This window comes from Heptranchias perlo, chromosome 19 (assembly GCF_035084215.1).
Source record: "Heptranchias perlo isolate sHepPer1 chromosome 19, sHepPer1.hap1, whole genome shotgun sequence".
In the NCBI taxonomy this organism is placed as follows: Eukaryota; Metazoa; Chordata; class Chondrichthyes; order Hexanchiformes; family Hexanchidae; genus Heptranchias; species Heptranchias perlo.
Genome location: NC_090343.1, coordinates 44920157 through 44935102, shown reverse-complemented (window position 1 = coordinate 44935102; position 14946 = coordinate 44920157). Strand labels below are relative to the sequence as shown.

Below are 14946 nucleotides of genomic sequence, written 5' to 3'. Positions count from 1 at the left end.
AGGTTGCATAGGCTAGGCTTGTATTCCCATGAAGGGGTGATCTAATTGAAGTGTTTAATATGATTAAAGGATTCAATAGGGTAGATAGAGAGAAACTATTTCCTCTGGTGTGGGAGTCCAGAACAAGGGGGCATAACCTTAAAATTAGAGCTAGGCCGTTCAGGGGTGATGTCAGGAAGCACTTCTTCACACAAAGGGTAGTGGAAATCTGGAACTCTCTCCCCCCAAAAGGCTATGGATGCTGGGTCAATAGAAAATTTCAAAACTGAACTGATGGATTTTTGTTAGCCAAGGGTATTAAGAGTTAAGGAACCAAGGCGGGTAAATGGAGTTGAGATACAGATCAGCCGTGATCTAATTGAATGGTTGAACAGGCTCGAGGGGCTGAATGGCCTACTCCTGTTCCTAGTCTCAAGATAAAAATTGCCTTCAAGCCAACAAAGAAATGTGGGATTGGAGACTTTGCATGCAATACAACAAGTTGTCTGTAGGTGTTGTACAAGTCCAGTCTAAGGAGTGAGAAGGTAAGCGATTTTTAATGTTGATGTTTGGTACCTGAGCCAAGTCTGTCTGAATCCTGCTGTGTCCCCACAGGAGATGTCCAATGTCCTGGCACAGAAGCAGCTGCGGTCCATAATATTAAATGTAAGTACAACGAAAGTGAATTCAGCTCTGAAATATTTTAATATTCAACAGCTTTTGAGGGAAGTGAAATTATTTTAATTCAAAGATAAACCATCCTCTCTGTTATGACGATGTCTGAGGGAAATCGAGCAGCTCTATCTCATATTAAAGTGAGCAGCTCCTCTTTTAGCACAGGTAGTGTAGTGGTTATGTTACTGGATTCTGTTCTCTTAATCCAGATACCAGAAGTTCAAACTCCACCATAGCATTTTGAAAATTTGAATTAACGTTTTGATCAAAAATCTGGAAATAAAAACCTGGTCTCAGTAAAGGTGACCACGAAGCTGTCAGATTGTAGTAAAAACCCAACCGATTCATTGATGTCCTTTAGGGAAGGAAACCTGCGTCCTTACCTGGTCTGGCCTATGTGACTCCAGTCCCACATCAATGTGGTTGACTCTTCATTTCCCTCTGGTGTGGCCTAGCAACCAACTCAGTTGTATCAAACCTCAAGCTTGTGATGGGCAATAAATGCCAGCCTTGCCAGCAACACCCACACCCCGAGAATGAATACGACTAAGAAAACTTGGCACCTGGAGTAATGACCAGCTCTGCTCTGACTCTTTATAGGAGCAGGTCTGTCTTCGAATGTCACTCGCCAGAGTAAATGAGGAGCTCTGCCTAGAACTATAACAGTCCAATGTTACAAACTATTTCTACAGGTCCATTTGACTTGTTACTATTTTCAGTAGACTTGTTGAATCATAGATGGGGCTTATACTAACTGTGAATAGCACCAGCCCCTCATTGTATTTATTCTACGTGTCGGGGATATATTCCGAGAGTACTTCAAAAGCTGGTCGAGCTCGTGCAAGGGTTCTGAGCGCTTGCATGTTCTTTTCCGAATGGATTTGTAGATTAAAGCTCCTTGTTGTCTCCTTTCTGTAGCACATTATTCGAGGAAATCGTCCAATAAAAACAGAAATGGCCCATCAGCTGTACGTTCTTCAGGTTCTGACCTTTAATCTTCTGGAGGAGCGAATAATGACCAAGATGGACCCTCAGGATCAGGTCAGTGACAGATTTTGTTGTTTTATTATTCGTCTCGCTCTTTCTCTTTTTCCCTCTCTCTTTCTCAGTTTAATGTCTCATCCGATAAACGGCACCTCCGACAGAGCAACAATCCCTCGGTACTGGAGTGTCAGCCTAGATTATGTACTCGAGTCCTGGAGTAGGGCTTGAACCCATGACCTTCTGACTTCGAGTCAAGTGATGCTACTGAGCCAGGCTGACCAAATTGGTTAGGCGAGCCAAAGATCTTTTCTCGTTGCACACTTTGCTTATCTCACTGTGTCATGTGACTGAGAGGAAAGGCTACACTATAGTACCCTGCACCCTGGTTGGGAGGGTAGATTGTGTTAGAACGCCATGTCATTGTTACTGTCTCCTACCCTTACCTCACTGCTTCACAGGACTTAAAAACTGTGGCACTTGTTACTCCCTCAGTCTTTTCCTCCGACAGTTTTCAGGCTTTTAAGAGCCAAATTTAGTGCCACCTAGTCGCCCATTCCTAATTCATCTTAGCTTCTCTTTTACTCTTTTCCGCCTCAGTGGTGCACTGCAGTAAAAGGCCTTGCCCTTCACCTTGGTTTCTTAATAGAAAATAGAGAGTGCGGGATTGTGCTACCATGGAAACCAGCAGAGGGAATCATTCATATGTACACACAATATATTTGCTTTAAGACCTTCTGATCTCCTAACCCAAGTGCAGGACAGGGATAAATGATCCTATAATGTATCATCCTTGGGACTCGCCAGCTTCCAGGTCACTGGCGCTATTCAGGAACTAAAAGTGAATGTTTACATGTGATCCGGGTGTAACCCTGGCCTCGTGCTGACCGTGATCCGGGTGTAACCCTGGCCTCGTGCTGACCGTGAGCCGGGTGTAACCCTGGTCTCGTGCTGACCGTGACCCGGGTGTAACCCTGGCCTCGTGCTGACCGTGACCCGGGTGTAACCCTGGCCTCGTGCTGACCGTGACCCGGGTGTAACCCTGGCCTCGTGCTGACCGTGACCCGGGTGTAACCCTGGCCTCGTGCTGACCGTGACCCGGGTGTAACCCTGGCCTCGTGCTGACCGTGACCCGGGTGTAACCCTGGCCTCGTGCTGACCGTGACCCGGGTGTAACCCTGGCCTCGTGCTGACCGTGACCCGGGTGTAACCCTGGCCTCGTGCTGACCGTGACCCGGGTGTAACCCTGGCCTCGTGCTGACCGTGACCCGGGTGTAACCCTGGCCTCGTGCTGACCGTGACCCGGGTGTAACCCTGGCCTCGTGCTGACCGTGATCCGGGTGTAACCCTGGTCTCGTGCTGACCGTGACCCGGGTGTAACCCTGGCCTCGTGCTGACCGTGATCCGGGTGTAACCCTGGCCTCGTGCTGACCGTGACCCGGGTGTAACCCTGGTCTCGTGCTGACCGTGATCCGGGTGTAACCCTGGCCTCGTGCTGACCATGACCCGGGTGTAACCCTGGCCTCGTGCTGACCGTGATCAAATGTGCCGTCTCTAGGTTTGATTCCATAGGAGACCATTGCTGATTGGGAAAGTACAGCCTTCTTGACACCTGTGCTGGAGTTATATTCTCGGCTTGCTCGAGCTGGGGAGGATCCACTGTAACGTACTTTCCTTTCTGTTTGTCACAGGCTCAAAGGGATATCATATTTGAACTTCGAAGAATTGCCTTTGATGCTGAGTCTGACCCGAACAGCAGCAGCAGTCTGGAGAAGCGCAAAGCCATGTACACAAGGGATTATAAAATGCTGGGATTCATGGTATGTCCAGTACCTGTGATTTCTGATCTACAGCAGTGTGTTCCTCACAGGAGCAATTAAGGACTCCATACAGAGATCTTCAGATTTACAGCTAAGGAATGAATATCATCTCATCAGTTCCTAACTCACAGTCACTGAAACACAAGAATGAATAAAAGGAAATTACTCCACAAGCCACTTGCACAAATAGAGAATTGGCCTCCATTACACTCCTGCAAGTGCACGCATACAGAAACTGTCACAAATAACGGTACCGAGGCCCGCACAGATGCCACGCACACAATCACAGGCACATGCATGCAGAGAACATTCTCACACATGCACACAAATACAGGGGCACACAATCCTCGAGGCATCGTAATAATGAGTCCTTGCAGCCCTCGGTTACAAATGAAAAGCATCAATATTGCAGATGCTCTCGGTGGGAATATTCATGGCAAATTATGCCTTCCAAATCCGTGCCAAGGTAACCAAGATTCCCTTTTGGGGGAGGCTTCCTCCTCCAGTAAATTGGAATCGTGCCAGCATGTGATTCTGATAAATGTCCTCCTTCCTGCTGTGTATTATCCCAGTATCACACGTGACAGTCTTCCTCTTTTACTTGCTCTCTGCTAAGCCCACTGCATAAATTTACATTTTAAGGTAATGATTCTGTGCTAGGAAATGTGCAGCTCACTTGAAACCATTTCTGGTATCGAGCTGCACTGTTAGGAGCTGATTTGTATATTTCTTTCTCTTTTTTTTTTCTCCCCCTCCCCCTCCCCCTCCCCCTCCCCCTCCCCCTCCCCCCCCCCCCCCCCCCCAATTTTCTCTCCTCTACTGAAGTCATGGACCCAGGGTTGGTCTAGCATTCATGGGTCCACCTCTTGCTTGAAGGAATTCAGCGAATCGGAGTACACCATACGAGCTGGCGGCCTGTTCCACAGGTCCATTATCCTCTAGTTAATGAACCGCCTCCTAACATCTAGCTTAGTTCTGGCCATACGTAATTTGAGATTCTGACCCCTGGTACTCCCATATCGATGCATTGTTTGTTTTTTTGTGAATTTTCAGCAACAGTTGGGGATTATGCATTTCACCAGGTCAGTAACGTTCCTTCGTCCCTACCCTCTTGTCTCCGCAGAATCATGTCAACCCAGCCATGGATTTTACCCAGACTCCGCCAGGAATGCTGGCGCTGGACAACATGCTGTACCTGGCCAAGGCTCACCAGGATACCTACATCAGGGTGAGAAAACACGTGCTCCCTTCTGTCCTGGTTTCATGCCTCCTCTTGTGTTTGCTGATTCTTGCTGGGTGCAGTTCCACAGGTGCTAGTAGCCCTCTGGTACCTTGCCCAATAGCTCATCATCACCTGTGCGATTCGACTATGGGGGGGGTCCCAAGTCCAACATCCAAACATGCACTTTCCAGCAGCATCGTTGAATAGCAGGAACCTTGGCTGATTTTCTTTCTTTTTCTTCCATTCCTCAGCTCCGATGTTTTGAGGTGAACTGTGGCAGGTCACCTGAGCTCAGCACAGACTCGAATGGAACCTAGGACCATCCTGCTCTGTGTGGCTCAGTGCACTTACCCACTAAGTGCGTAAATTCCCATTCTTGTCAGACTTTTTGATCAGTTTCACTTTCATCTTATGTCAGCCTTGGCTCAGTGGGTAACACTCTCGCCTCTGAGTCAGTAGGTCGTGGGTTCAAGCCGCACTCCAGAGACTTTGAGCACATAACCCAGGCTGACACTCCCAGTGCAGTACTGAGGGAGTGCTGCACTGTCAGAGGTTAGACATTAAACTAAGGCTCTGTATGCCTGTTCGGGGGAACGTAAAAGATCCCATAGCACTATTTCAAAGAAAAGCATTGAGTTTTCCCAGTGTACTGGCTAATATGTGCCCCTCAACCAAAGGCATCACAAAGATTATCTGGTCGTTTATCTCATTGCTGTTTGTGGGTCCTTGTCAGCAAATTGGCTGTGGCATTTGCCTCAAACGGTGACTGCACTTGCGTATTGGCACGTCCCGAGGTTGTGAAGGATGCCATACAAATGCAAGCTCGTTCTTATATGCAAAACTTACTTTTTTTTAAACAAAAAAGCTCTTCAAAAAGTTGTTACAATTTAACGTCATTTACTTCAATTTTAAGCTAAGGGGAACTAATCTAAAGGGTATTACCAGGCACTAATAGCCTGCCATGGGAATTGCTTAGCAACTCACAACTTGCTAGATGATAAAAGACCACGTTCATTGAGTCTATAGCACAGAAACAGGCCTTTTAGCCTAAATGGTCTATGCCGGTATTTATGCTGCACACGAGCCTCCTCCCTCCCTCCCAACTTCATCTAATCCTATCAGTATATCTTTCCGTTCCTTCTTCCCTCACGTGTTTATCCAGCTTCCCCTTAAATGCGTCTGCTATTTGCCGCAACTACTCCTTGTGGTAGTGAGTTCCACGTTCTCACCACTCTGGGTAAAGAGGTTTCTCTTGAATTCCCTATTGGATTTTTGAGTGACTGTCTTATATTGGTGACCTCTAGTTTTGGACTCTTTTTTCCCCCCCCCCCCAACAAGTGGAAACATTTTCTCTGCGTCTACCCTATCAAACCCTTTCATTATCTTAAAGATCTCAATCAGGTCACCTCCCAGATTTCTCTTTACTAGAGAAAAGAGCCCCAGCCTATTTAGTCTGTCTTGATAAGTATATCCTCTCAGTTCTGGTATCATCCTTGTGAATCTTTTGCTGGATCCATCTAGTTCGCCTTCTACCATCCCGGTAGTCGCACGATACAATGATAATGGAGTTGTTGACTAATCACGGCCATCAATCTCTATCAATTAGTCTAAAACAGACCCAGACATGAGGTGAGGAAAACCCTAGTGATGGAGATCTTTGGGAACCATAGGTCTAAAGTCACCTGGTTAATTTAACTGTGGCTGCATCTGGTTCTAGATGACTTTCGGATTGTGCATTATCTATCGTGAGCTGAGATTCTTTGTACCGTTCGCAGTTCTGCTAACTAGTGCATCATGTCTGCTCACAGATTGTCCTGGAGAACAGCAGTCGAGAGGACAAACACGAATGTCCATTTGGACGCAGCAGCATCGAGCTCACCAAGATGCTGTGCGAAATCCTGCAAGTCGGAGAGCTGCGTGAGTCTCAATACTCTGAATCGAAACACCTTGAAATGACGGTCTATACTGTAGTCAGTCTCAACAAATAGCTTGCATTGATGTAATGCCTTTAACATAAAAGAAAATACCAAGGCACTTCGCTGGACTGCAGCGGTTCAAGAAGAAGGCCCATGACCACCTTCTCAAGGGATGGGCAATAAATGCTGGCCTTGCTAATGAAGCCCACATCCCAAGCACGATTTTTAAAAAAAAGATTGGCCATTTTTCATATACCTATGAGCGAAGAAAGTAGGGTTAGGGTTGACTTGTTTGAAGCTTTGTTGAAGGCTTTAAAGGAGGGGGGAGAGAGAGAGGCAGAGGATTATGGAGAGAATTGCAGAGAGCTGAAGGTTGTGCTGCTGATGTTTGGGAATGCATAATAGGAAATTGTAGATCTGGGATGGGGTGAAGCCGTGGACGGATTTAAAGACCAGGATGAGGATTTTAAATTTGAGATGTTGGGAAATGAGGGGCCAGTGTAAGTCAGCGAGGACATGGGTGATGGATGAGCGAGACCTAGGATGAGACTGGATATGTGCAGCAGACTTTTAGACAAGCTGGAGCACGTAAAGAAAGATTCTTAAAATAAAAAAAATCCAAGACCCGGATGGAGAACTGCGGGTAAACGTCAATCAGTGATGCTACTTTCTCATAGTAATATCGTCTTTAATTCCAACCTCTGAAGATCGCCCTTGCTGCACCAATATGACATCTTTTCACTCCCTAGAACAACCAGCTTGCAGCAGATGGTAGTGTAGATGGATTTTCAAAATGTGATTGATAAGGTATCTCTCGAGGCTTGTTACGAAAATTCAGGTGTAAGGCATAATTGGAACTCTAGTTGCATGGGAAATTGGTTGACGGACAGGAAATAGTCAGAGTAAACACGGTGGCTCCAACTGGAGAAGGGTTGGAGATGATGTGTCCCAGGCATCACTGCAGGGTCCACTTTTGTTCTCACTGATTTGGACTTGGATGTAGAGAACACAATCTTGAAATTTTCTGACGACACAAAAGTAGGAAGTTTGGCAAAGTGTGACCCAAGAACAGAAGAAATAGGATCAGGAGTAGGCCATACAGCCCCTTGAGCCTGCTTCCCCATTCAATCAGATCATGGCTGATCTTCAACCTCAACTCCACTTTCCTGCCCGATCCCCATATCCCTTAATTCCCCTAGAGTCCAAAAATCTATCTATCTCAGCCTCAACAACTCAGCATCCATAGCCCTCTGGGGTCGAGAATTCCAAAGATTTATAAAACTGAGTGAAGAAATTCCTCCTCATCCCAGTTTTTAATGGCCGACCCCTTATCCTGAGACTATGCCCCCTAGTTCTAGACTCTCCAGCCAAGGGAAACAACCTCTCAGCATCTACCCTGTCAAGCCCCCTCAGAATCTTGTATCTTTCAAAGAGATAACCTCTCATTCTTCTAAACTCCAGAGAGTATAATCCCATTCTACTCAACCTCTCCTCATGGGACAGCCCTCTCATCCCAGGAATCAATCTAGTGAATCTTTGTTGCACCGCCTCTAAGGCAAGTATATCCTTCCTTAGATAAGGAGACCAAAACTGTACTCAGTACTCCAGGTGAGTTCTCACCAAAGCCCTGTACAATTGTAGTAAGACTTCCTTACTTTTGTACTCCAACCCCCTTGCAATAAAGGCCAACATGCCATTTGCTTCCCTAATTGCCTGCTGTCCCTGCAGGCTAACTTTTTGTGTTTCTTGTACCAGGGCACCCAAGTCTCTCTGGACACCAACATTTAATAGAATATTTTTTAAATGGTGGGAAATTGTTTTTCTATTCTTCCTACCAAAGTGAATAACCTCACATTTCCTCACATTATACTCCATCTGCCACCTTCTTGCCCGCTCACTTAACCTGTCTATATCCCTTTGCAGACGACTGTCAAAGACTTTAGGAAGATATAGATTAGTGGATTGGGCAGACTGGTGGCAGTTACAATTTAATGTCGATAAGTGTGAAGTAATACATTTTGGGAGGAAAAAGCAAGGAATGGGACTTTTTTACCTTTTTTTTCCGTAAAGACCCCTGCACGATACTTACTGTTAGGTAGTCAAATTACCTGCCACTTCAACAGAGTGTCTTTGATTTCCTCACCAGAGGAAATAGTTTCTCTGTATTTACCCTATCAAATCCCTTAATCATTTTAAACACCTCGATCAGATCAATCTTCTATACTCAAGGGAATACAAGCCAACCTATCCTCATAATTTAACCCTCTGAGCCCCCATGAATCACCCCGCTGCACCCACTCCAAGGCCAATATATCCTTCCTGAGGTGCGGTGCCCAAAACTCAACGCAATACTCCAGATGGGTTGGAGTACTAAGGTGATGCCAAGTTTGAATTTTTAAAGCTTGTAGATTTGTAGGAGGAAAGGAAGACTGAGGGAGGGGGATTTCCATAATTTTGAGGTCTCGCATGGAGTAGGGGGTGAAAATGAATTGGCATTGGATGCAGTGCGAAGAGTCTTAATTTCAACACAATGAAGATACAGGAAGAGGAGGAGCATGTAAGCTCAGGAGAAGGGAGAGTCCACAGCAGCACTGACTAGTAGAAGCAATAAAATGTAAAATAAAGCAGAACGATAGAGAGGGGGTTGGAGGCTAGAGGTGAGCGGATTTTCTTGAATGGGAGGTACTACATCACTAAGCTTCTTGTTATTCGGGACTGGCTAATGGAGTAAGAATGGTCTGAATAAAAATTGTTTAACCATTTAAAAGATATTCTGATGTCTAATCATTTATATTTTGTGGATGCAGCGAATGAGGGCTGCAATGAGTACCATCCCATGTTCTTCACCCATGACCGAGCTTTCGAGGAGTTCTTTTGCATCTGCATCCAGCTACTCAACAAGACTTGGAAGGAGATGAGAGCGACGTCAGAAGACTTTAACAAGGTGAGATGGTGCTGCCTGGTATAGTGTGAATTAAGGCAGAGCGAAACAGGAATGCTTGAATTATAATCTGTGCGGTAACACTAACCCATTCTATGCCAGAACAGTGTGTGAATCATAACATTAAGTTATTCTGCCCTGAAACTGGATGTTTTACCATAGCAGCAGTTCATTTTGCCCTGAAACAGGGTGCGTATTATATCAACTCACTGCGCCCACAGTGCAGCTGCTTGTGTCACTAGTTCCTTGAGCGTGGGATGATTGTGCATATATAATGACACCAACATATTGTGGATTAGCACACAGTAAACAACAACAACTTGCATTTATAGAGCACCTTTAACATAGTAAAACAACCCAAAGGTGCTTCACAGGAGTGTAATCAGACAAAAATTGACACTGAGCCAAAGAAGGAGACAGTAGGACAGGTGACCAAAAGCTCGGTCAAATTGATAGGTTTTAAGGAGCATCTTAAAGGTGGAGAGGTTTGAGGAGGGAGTTCCAGAGCTTAGGGCATAGATGGCTGAAGGCATAGCTACCAATGGAGGGGCGAAGGAAGTGGGGATGCGTGAGGCCAGAGTTGGAGGAATGCAGAGTTCTTGGGCTGTAATGTCACAATCATTAGTCTCGCCATTATTATACATCAACTATATTGGTGACCACCATGTGTGTGTGTTTATATAAAAAATTATAAAGTGTGTTTGGGGTAGGGGGCATAAGGCAGGAGCAGGACGGGATTTGGCTGTGATATCCGCTGCAATTAAATAGCTTGCCGATGCTCACTATGTAGCCTCGTATACGAAGAATGGGCACTTGGGTGAGATGCTGTACCATAGCGGGAGTGTGGGCCTCCAGGAGAAGGTCGTATAGATAAACTGAAACCCCCTTACTGTGCTGCGTAGGTGGGTTAAGAGCAGTGATTGATGACTGGGGAGATTAGATATAAAGATCAGCTAAGGTTCTCACTTCCGATCACAATCAATCAGCTCTTGCTGGAAGATGTCTGTGTGGATAATGGATGAGAACAGGCTCAGGCTCAGCTGTGATATGCCCTCTATGGTTGACCAGCGTACCACTATCAGACATGGCTCAGTGGGTAGCACTCTCGCCTCTGTCAGAAGGTTGCAATATCAAGTCCCATTCCAGAGACTTGAGTACGTAATCCAGACTGACACATCCTAGTGCAGTATTGAGGGAGCAATGCATTGTCAGAGCTGCCGTCATTCGGATGAGATATCAAACCAAGGCCCTGTCTGCCCTCTCAGGTGAACGTAAAGGATCCCATGGCACTAAGATAAGAGAGGAGTTCTCCCTGGTGTCCTGGCCAAGACTATGACACTCCAGGAGCTGCTGATAGTTTTAGCAGGAAGATGATTGATGCTCTCTGGCCTCTTATCTTTGTTGTGTTCCCTTGGCAACCCAAAATTACAGGGTAACGGATAATTGCAGGGAAGCCGAGGTAGCGTTTTTGTGGAGTACTTCTGCTGTCAAAATAACTGCCAGCCCCAGCTGAGATAGCGAGCTTAGTCTCTGCCATTTATAGTTACACCACCAGGAAAATTGCTCAGAAGCTTAACTCTTTCAGGTCCAACAGCGATCCGTTTCTCTCCCCACCCCTTCCTACAATTTTCAAATCTCCTTACCTGGGGCAGGGTTCCACCCCGTCTGGTAACTCACCCAATGGATACTTCTGGTGCTAATCTAGACAGTGACTATTGGTAGGCTATTCAACCATGGGGGGCACATCACGCCTGAGCCTGTCCACATAGGCACTTTCCAGCAAGAGCAGATTGATAGCCATCGAGAGTGGGACCTTGGCTGGTCTTTATATACCTTCCCAAGCCCAGGGTATTTGTGTCCAACTTGCATCACTGGTAACAACTCGCTGCCGAATAAAACATTTCTCCTCATGTCGCCTTTGGTTCTTTCGCCAATTTTCTTAAATCTGTGTCCTCTGTTTACCAACCCTCCTGCCAGTGAAAACAGCTTCTCCTTATTTACTCTGTCAAAACCCCTCATAATTTTGAACACCTCTATTAAATCTCCCTTTAACCTTCTCTGCTGTAAAGAGGACAATCCCAGTTTCTCTAGTATCTCCACGTAACCGAATTCCCTCACCCCTGGTATCATTCTAGTAAATCTCCTCAGCACCCTCTCCAAGGCCTTGACATCCTTCATAAAATGTGGTGCCCAGAATTGGACACAGTACTCATAAACCAATTATAAACTAAAAGTGGTACAATTTTAAAGGGGGTGCAGAAACAGAGAGACCTGGAGGTGTACGTACATAAGTCTTTGAAGGTGGCAGGACAAATTGAGAAGGCTGTTTAAAAAGGCATATGGGATTCTTGGCTTTATAAATAGAGGCGTAGAGTACAAAAGCAAGGAAGTTATGCGAAACCTTTATAAAACACTGGTTAGGCCCCAGCTGGAGTATTGTGGACAATTCCAGGCACCACACTATAGGAAGGATTTCAAGGCTTTGGAGTGGGTGCTGAGGAGATTTACTCGAATGATACCGGGGATGAGGGACTTCAGTTACGTGGAGATACTAGAGAAACTGGGTTTGATTTGCTTCGAGCAGAGAAGGTTAAGGGGAGATGTGATAGAGGTGTTCAAAATCATGAGCGATTTTTGACAGTGTAACTAAGGAGAAACTGTTTCCAGTGGCAGAAGGGTCGGTAACCAGAGGGTCAGATTTAAGGTAATTGGCAAAAGAACCAGCGGTGACAGGAAAAAAATTCTTATGCAGCGAGTTATGATCTGGAATGCGCTGCCTGAAAGGGTGATGGAAGCAGATTCAATAATAAGTTTCAAAAGGGAATTGGATAAGTACTTGAAGGGGAAAAAATTGCAGGGCTACAGGGAAGGAGCAGGGGAGTAGGACTAATTGGATGACTCTTCCAAAGAGCTAGGATAGGCTCGATGGGCTGAATGGCCTCCTTCTGTGCTGTATCGTTCTGTGATTCTATGATACTCCAGCTGAGGCCTATTTGCTTTAGAAAATAACCCCACAGTTTTCGTACATTTTTATCCTGTTTTATTTTGTCTGTGCTTTCAATTTTGTGCTCGCTTCGAAATCTTGTCCCAGGACAGCAACCTCCGTGAGCTGCTTTACTCTGTATTAAGCAGCGAGTCGGCAGCTGGTGTCTATGGAGCTGCTGGGCTCCAGTCTGTCACACGGAGACCCAGTGTCCGAATGCAGACATCGCCTCAGTGTTTACAGGCGCAGGCTCCCTTAATGCGGCGGAACGTTTGCAACCCCACGATTTCATGGAACTTCCTGCCCTCCCAAATCTCTGCTTCTTTACCCCATATAGTGCAGCTAACAGAGTGAAAAACTAGAGGAGATATTTTAAGCCCAGTGCCCAGTGGGAATGGTGCAGGCAGTAGGGGGAGGGGGTTTGTGTCGCATTCCCGCCCCTTCCCCACCATCTTAACTCGGAGTAACTAAGGAGCTGCACAGTCTTGTATGCTGATCAGTCCCGCTCGCCAACGTTGGCGTCATTCCCGCTGACTCCGTGCGGGAGTCGGTGTCGGAGCACGCAGAAATCTCCTCGGCCTCGCTCCGGGGAGGATCGCCACCCTGATTCCTGCCCTGAGTTAAAATCAGGACTTAGGTATCTGCTTCGAACAGCAATCCTACTGAATAAAAGTGCACAGCAAAGATAGACTCAGAGTATTGATCAGAGCTGAGAGCCCTGCTTCTACGCTGCACTGATCGTTACTTTTCGATATTCCAAAGGGCTGAGGCTCTACTGGGAGCTATTTTCAGCTTGCTGATTAATGAGCCTATTTAACATTCCTGAGTTCAGTATTTTAACCATGTCATAAACTGATTTGTTTATAATTTTGTTTCAGTAAATCAGTTATAGTGCACACAGTAATTTTACAAGCTTGTGAACTAGTGCGCTGAAAGTGCCATTCAATGAAATCTCAGCCTGGAAGTTGAGATATTTTTGATTTGATTTTGCCCAATGTGTGACACAAATATCATGAAAAGCAGTTTTTCGACATCTGCTCTTACTTCACGATCCATTTGCCACCAGGTAGATACCTGGAGTCCAACTGTTTGCCTTCTACATGTTAATTAGCAAGCCACCCACCTAACCAGGTTAGAGCCCATTACCCTATATAATTGGTCAGTAAATAACGGAGTCAGTGCATCACTCCACCTAACTCTGTTGAGGAATAGCTGTGAGAGAGAGGTCATGTCTAGGACTGGTTAAATTAACCTGTTTGAATTTAGATTTTGTTCTCGGGTTGTGGGTGGCCCTATCAGGGCTGCGTTTATTGCCCCTTGCTAATTGTCCTGAGAAGATGCTGGTGGGCCACCGTCAAGCAACTGTTTGTATAACTGAGTTGCTTTGCAGGGCACTTCAGGTGGAATTAAGTCAACCGCGTAGTGTGGACAAGAGTCCAGTGTGGGCAAGACCGAGCAGGTTCCCTCCCCTTCCCTGTTAGGTTTTTAGGACAGTTCGGCAGCTTTCGTGGTCATTTTTTTTTTCCTGTGGTGCCAGCCACCAATTACCAGATTTATTGAATTCAGTTCCACAACTCGGGATGGAATTTGAACTCATGATCCCTGGGTTGCTAATGCGGTACCATAATTACTGTACCCCATGGTGTGTGCCCTGAGCTCCTCCAATAGTTCAGATGGTGATTCTAGTTGGTACAGAGTCGTAACATCTCGGGCCTGAACTCCAGTCTGTTGATCTCTGGGATTGCTATGAGGGATTACTGTTGTCCCCTACAGTGGAATAACCACCAGCACTCTTTGTCTAAACTCAGTCCCCAATACCGCACCTAAGTAGCATATCACCCATGGAATCGCAGCTCAACACAAGGCAGCAGAGGGAAAGGAAATTTGGGATGGAGGGAGTGGAAAAGAAAAGAAAAATTGTAGGATTTATTGTCTCCCGGTCTCTAGTAAAGGTGCCTTAAAAATACTCCTCTAAGTGATTTCGGTCCATTCATTTAATCCTGAAATGCGTGTATTCACACACACTCATGGATTCTGTAACATCTGAAAACTGATCTGCTCCAGTCGTCAAAGAGCTGACATGACACAGAACCTCATACTGAAGACCACTGAGCAGCAAGTTCGGTGCAGGAAGTGTTAATGAGATGATGGGGGGAGAGATGGAGATAGATTTCACAGCTCATTGAGCTCTCTGCCACACCCCATTATTGGAGTACATCATTCCCGCTCTGCTTGTGCTCAGCATTGGTGTTTGAGTGGCTCTGATTGTTCACTCCTCAGACAGCTGCCTGTTCTACAGAGATGGAGTCCAGTCATACTGGTGAGTATTGTGGCTTTTCTGTGTTGTTCCAGGGCATGGATTTCGTTGCAAATTGAGATGTTCTTTATCCTTCTATTCTTTCAAACCACATTCACTCTCTCTTGCTCTC

The 14946-nt window shown here is 46.0% G+C and overlaps 1 protein-coding gene across 2 annotated transcripts in view; it reads left to right on the top strand.

Moving 5' to 3' along the window:
* Positions 1-14946, top strand: part of LOC137335336 (engulfment and cell motility protein 2) — a 145884-nt gene that overhangs the window by 98878 nt on the left and 32060 nt on the right. For both annotated transcript variants that reach the window (XM_068000665.1, XM_068000664.1), the window contains 6 exons: positions 595-645; positions 1573-1695; positions 3327-3455; positions 4579-4683; positions 6486-6594; positions 9401-9537. In XM_068000665.1, the coding sequence (XP_067856766.1) occupies positions 595-645; positions 1573-1695; positions 3327-3455; positions 4579-4683; positions 6486-6594; positions 9401-9537 (654 nt within the window). The remainder of the gene's footprint in view (positions 1-594; positions 646-1572; positions 1696-3326; positions 3456-4578; positions 4684-6485; positions 6595-9400; positions 9538-14946) is intronic.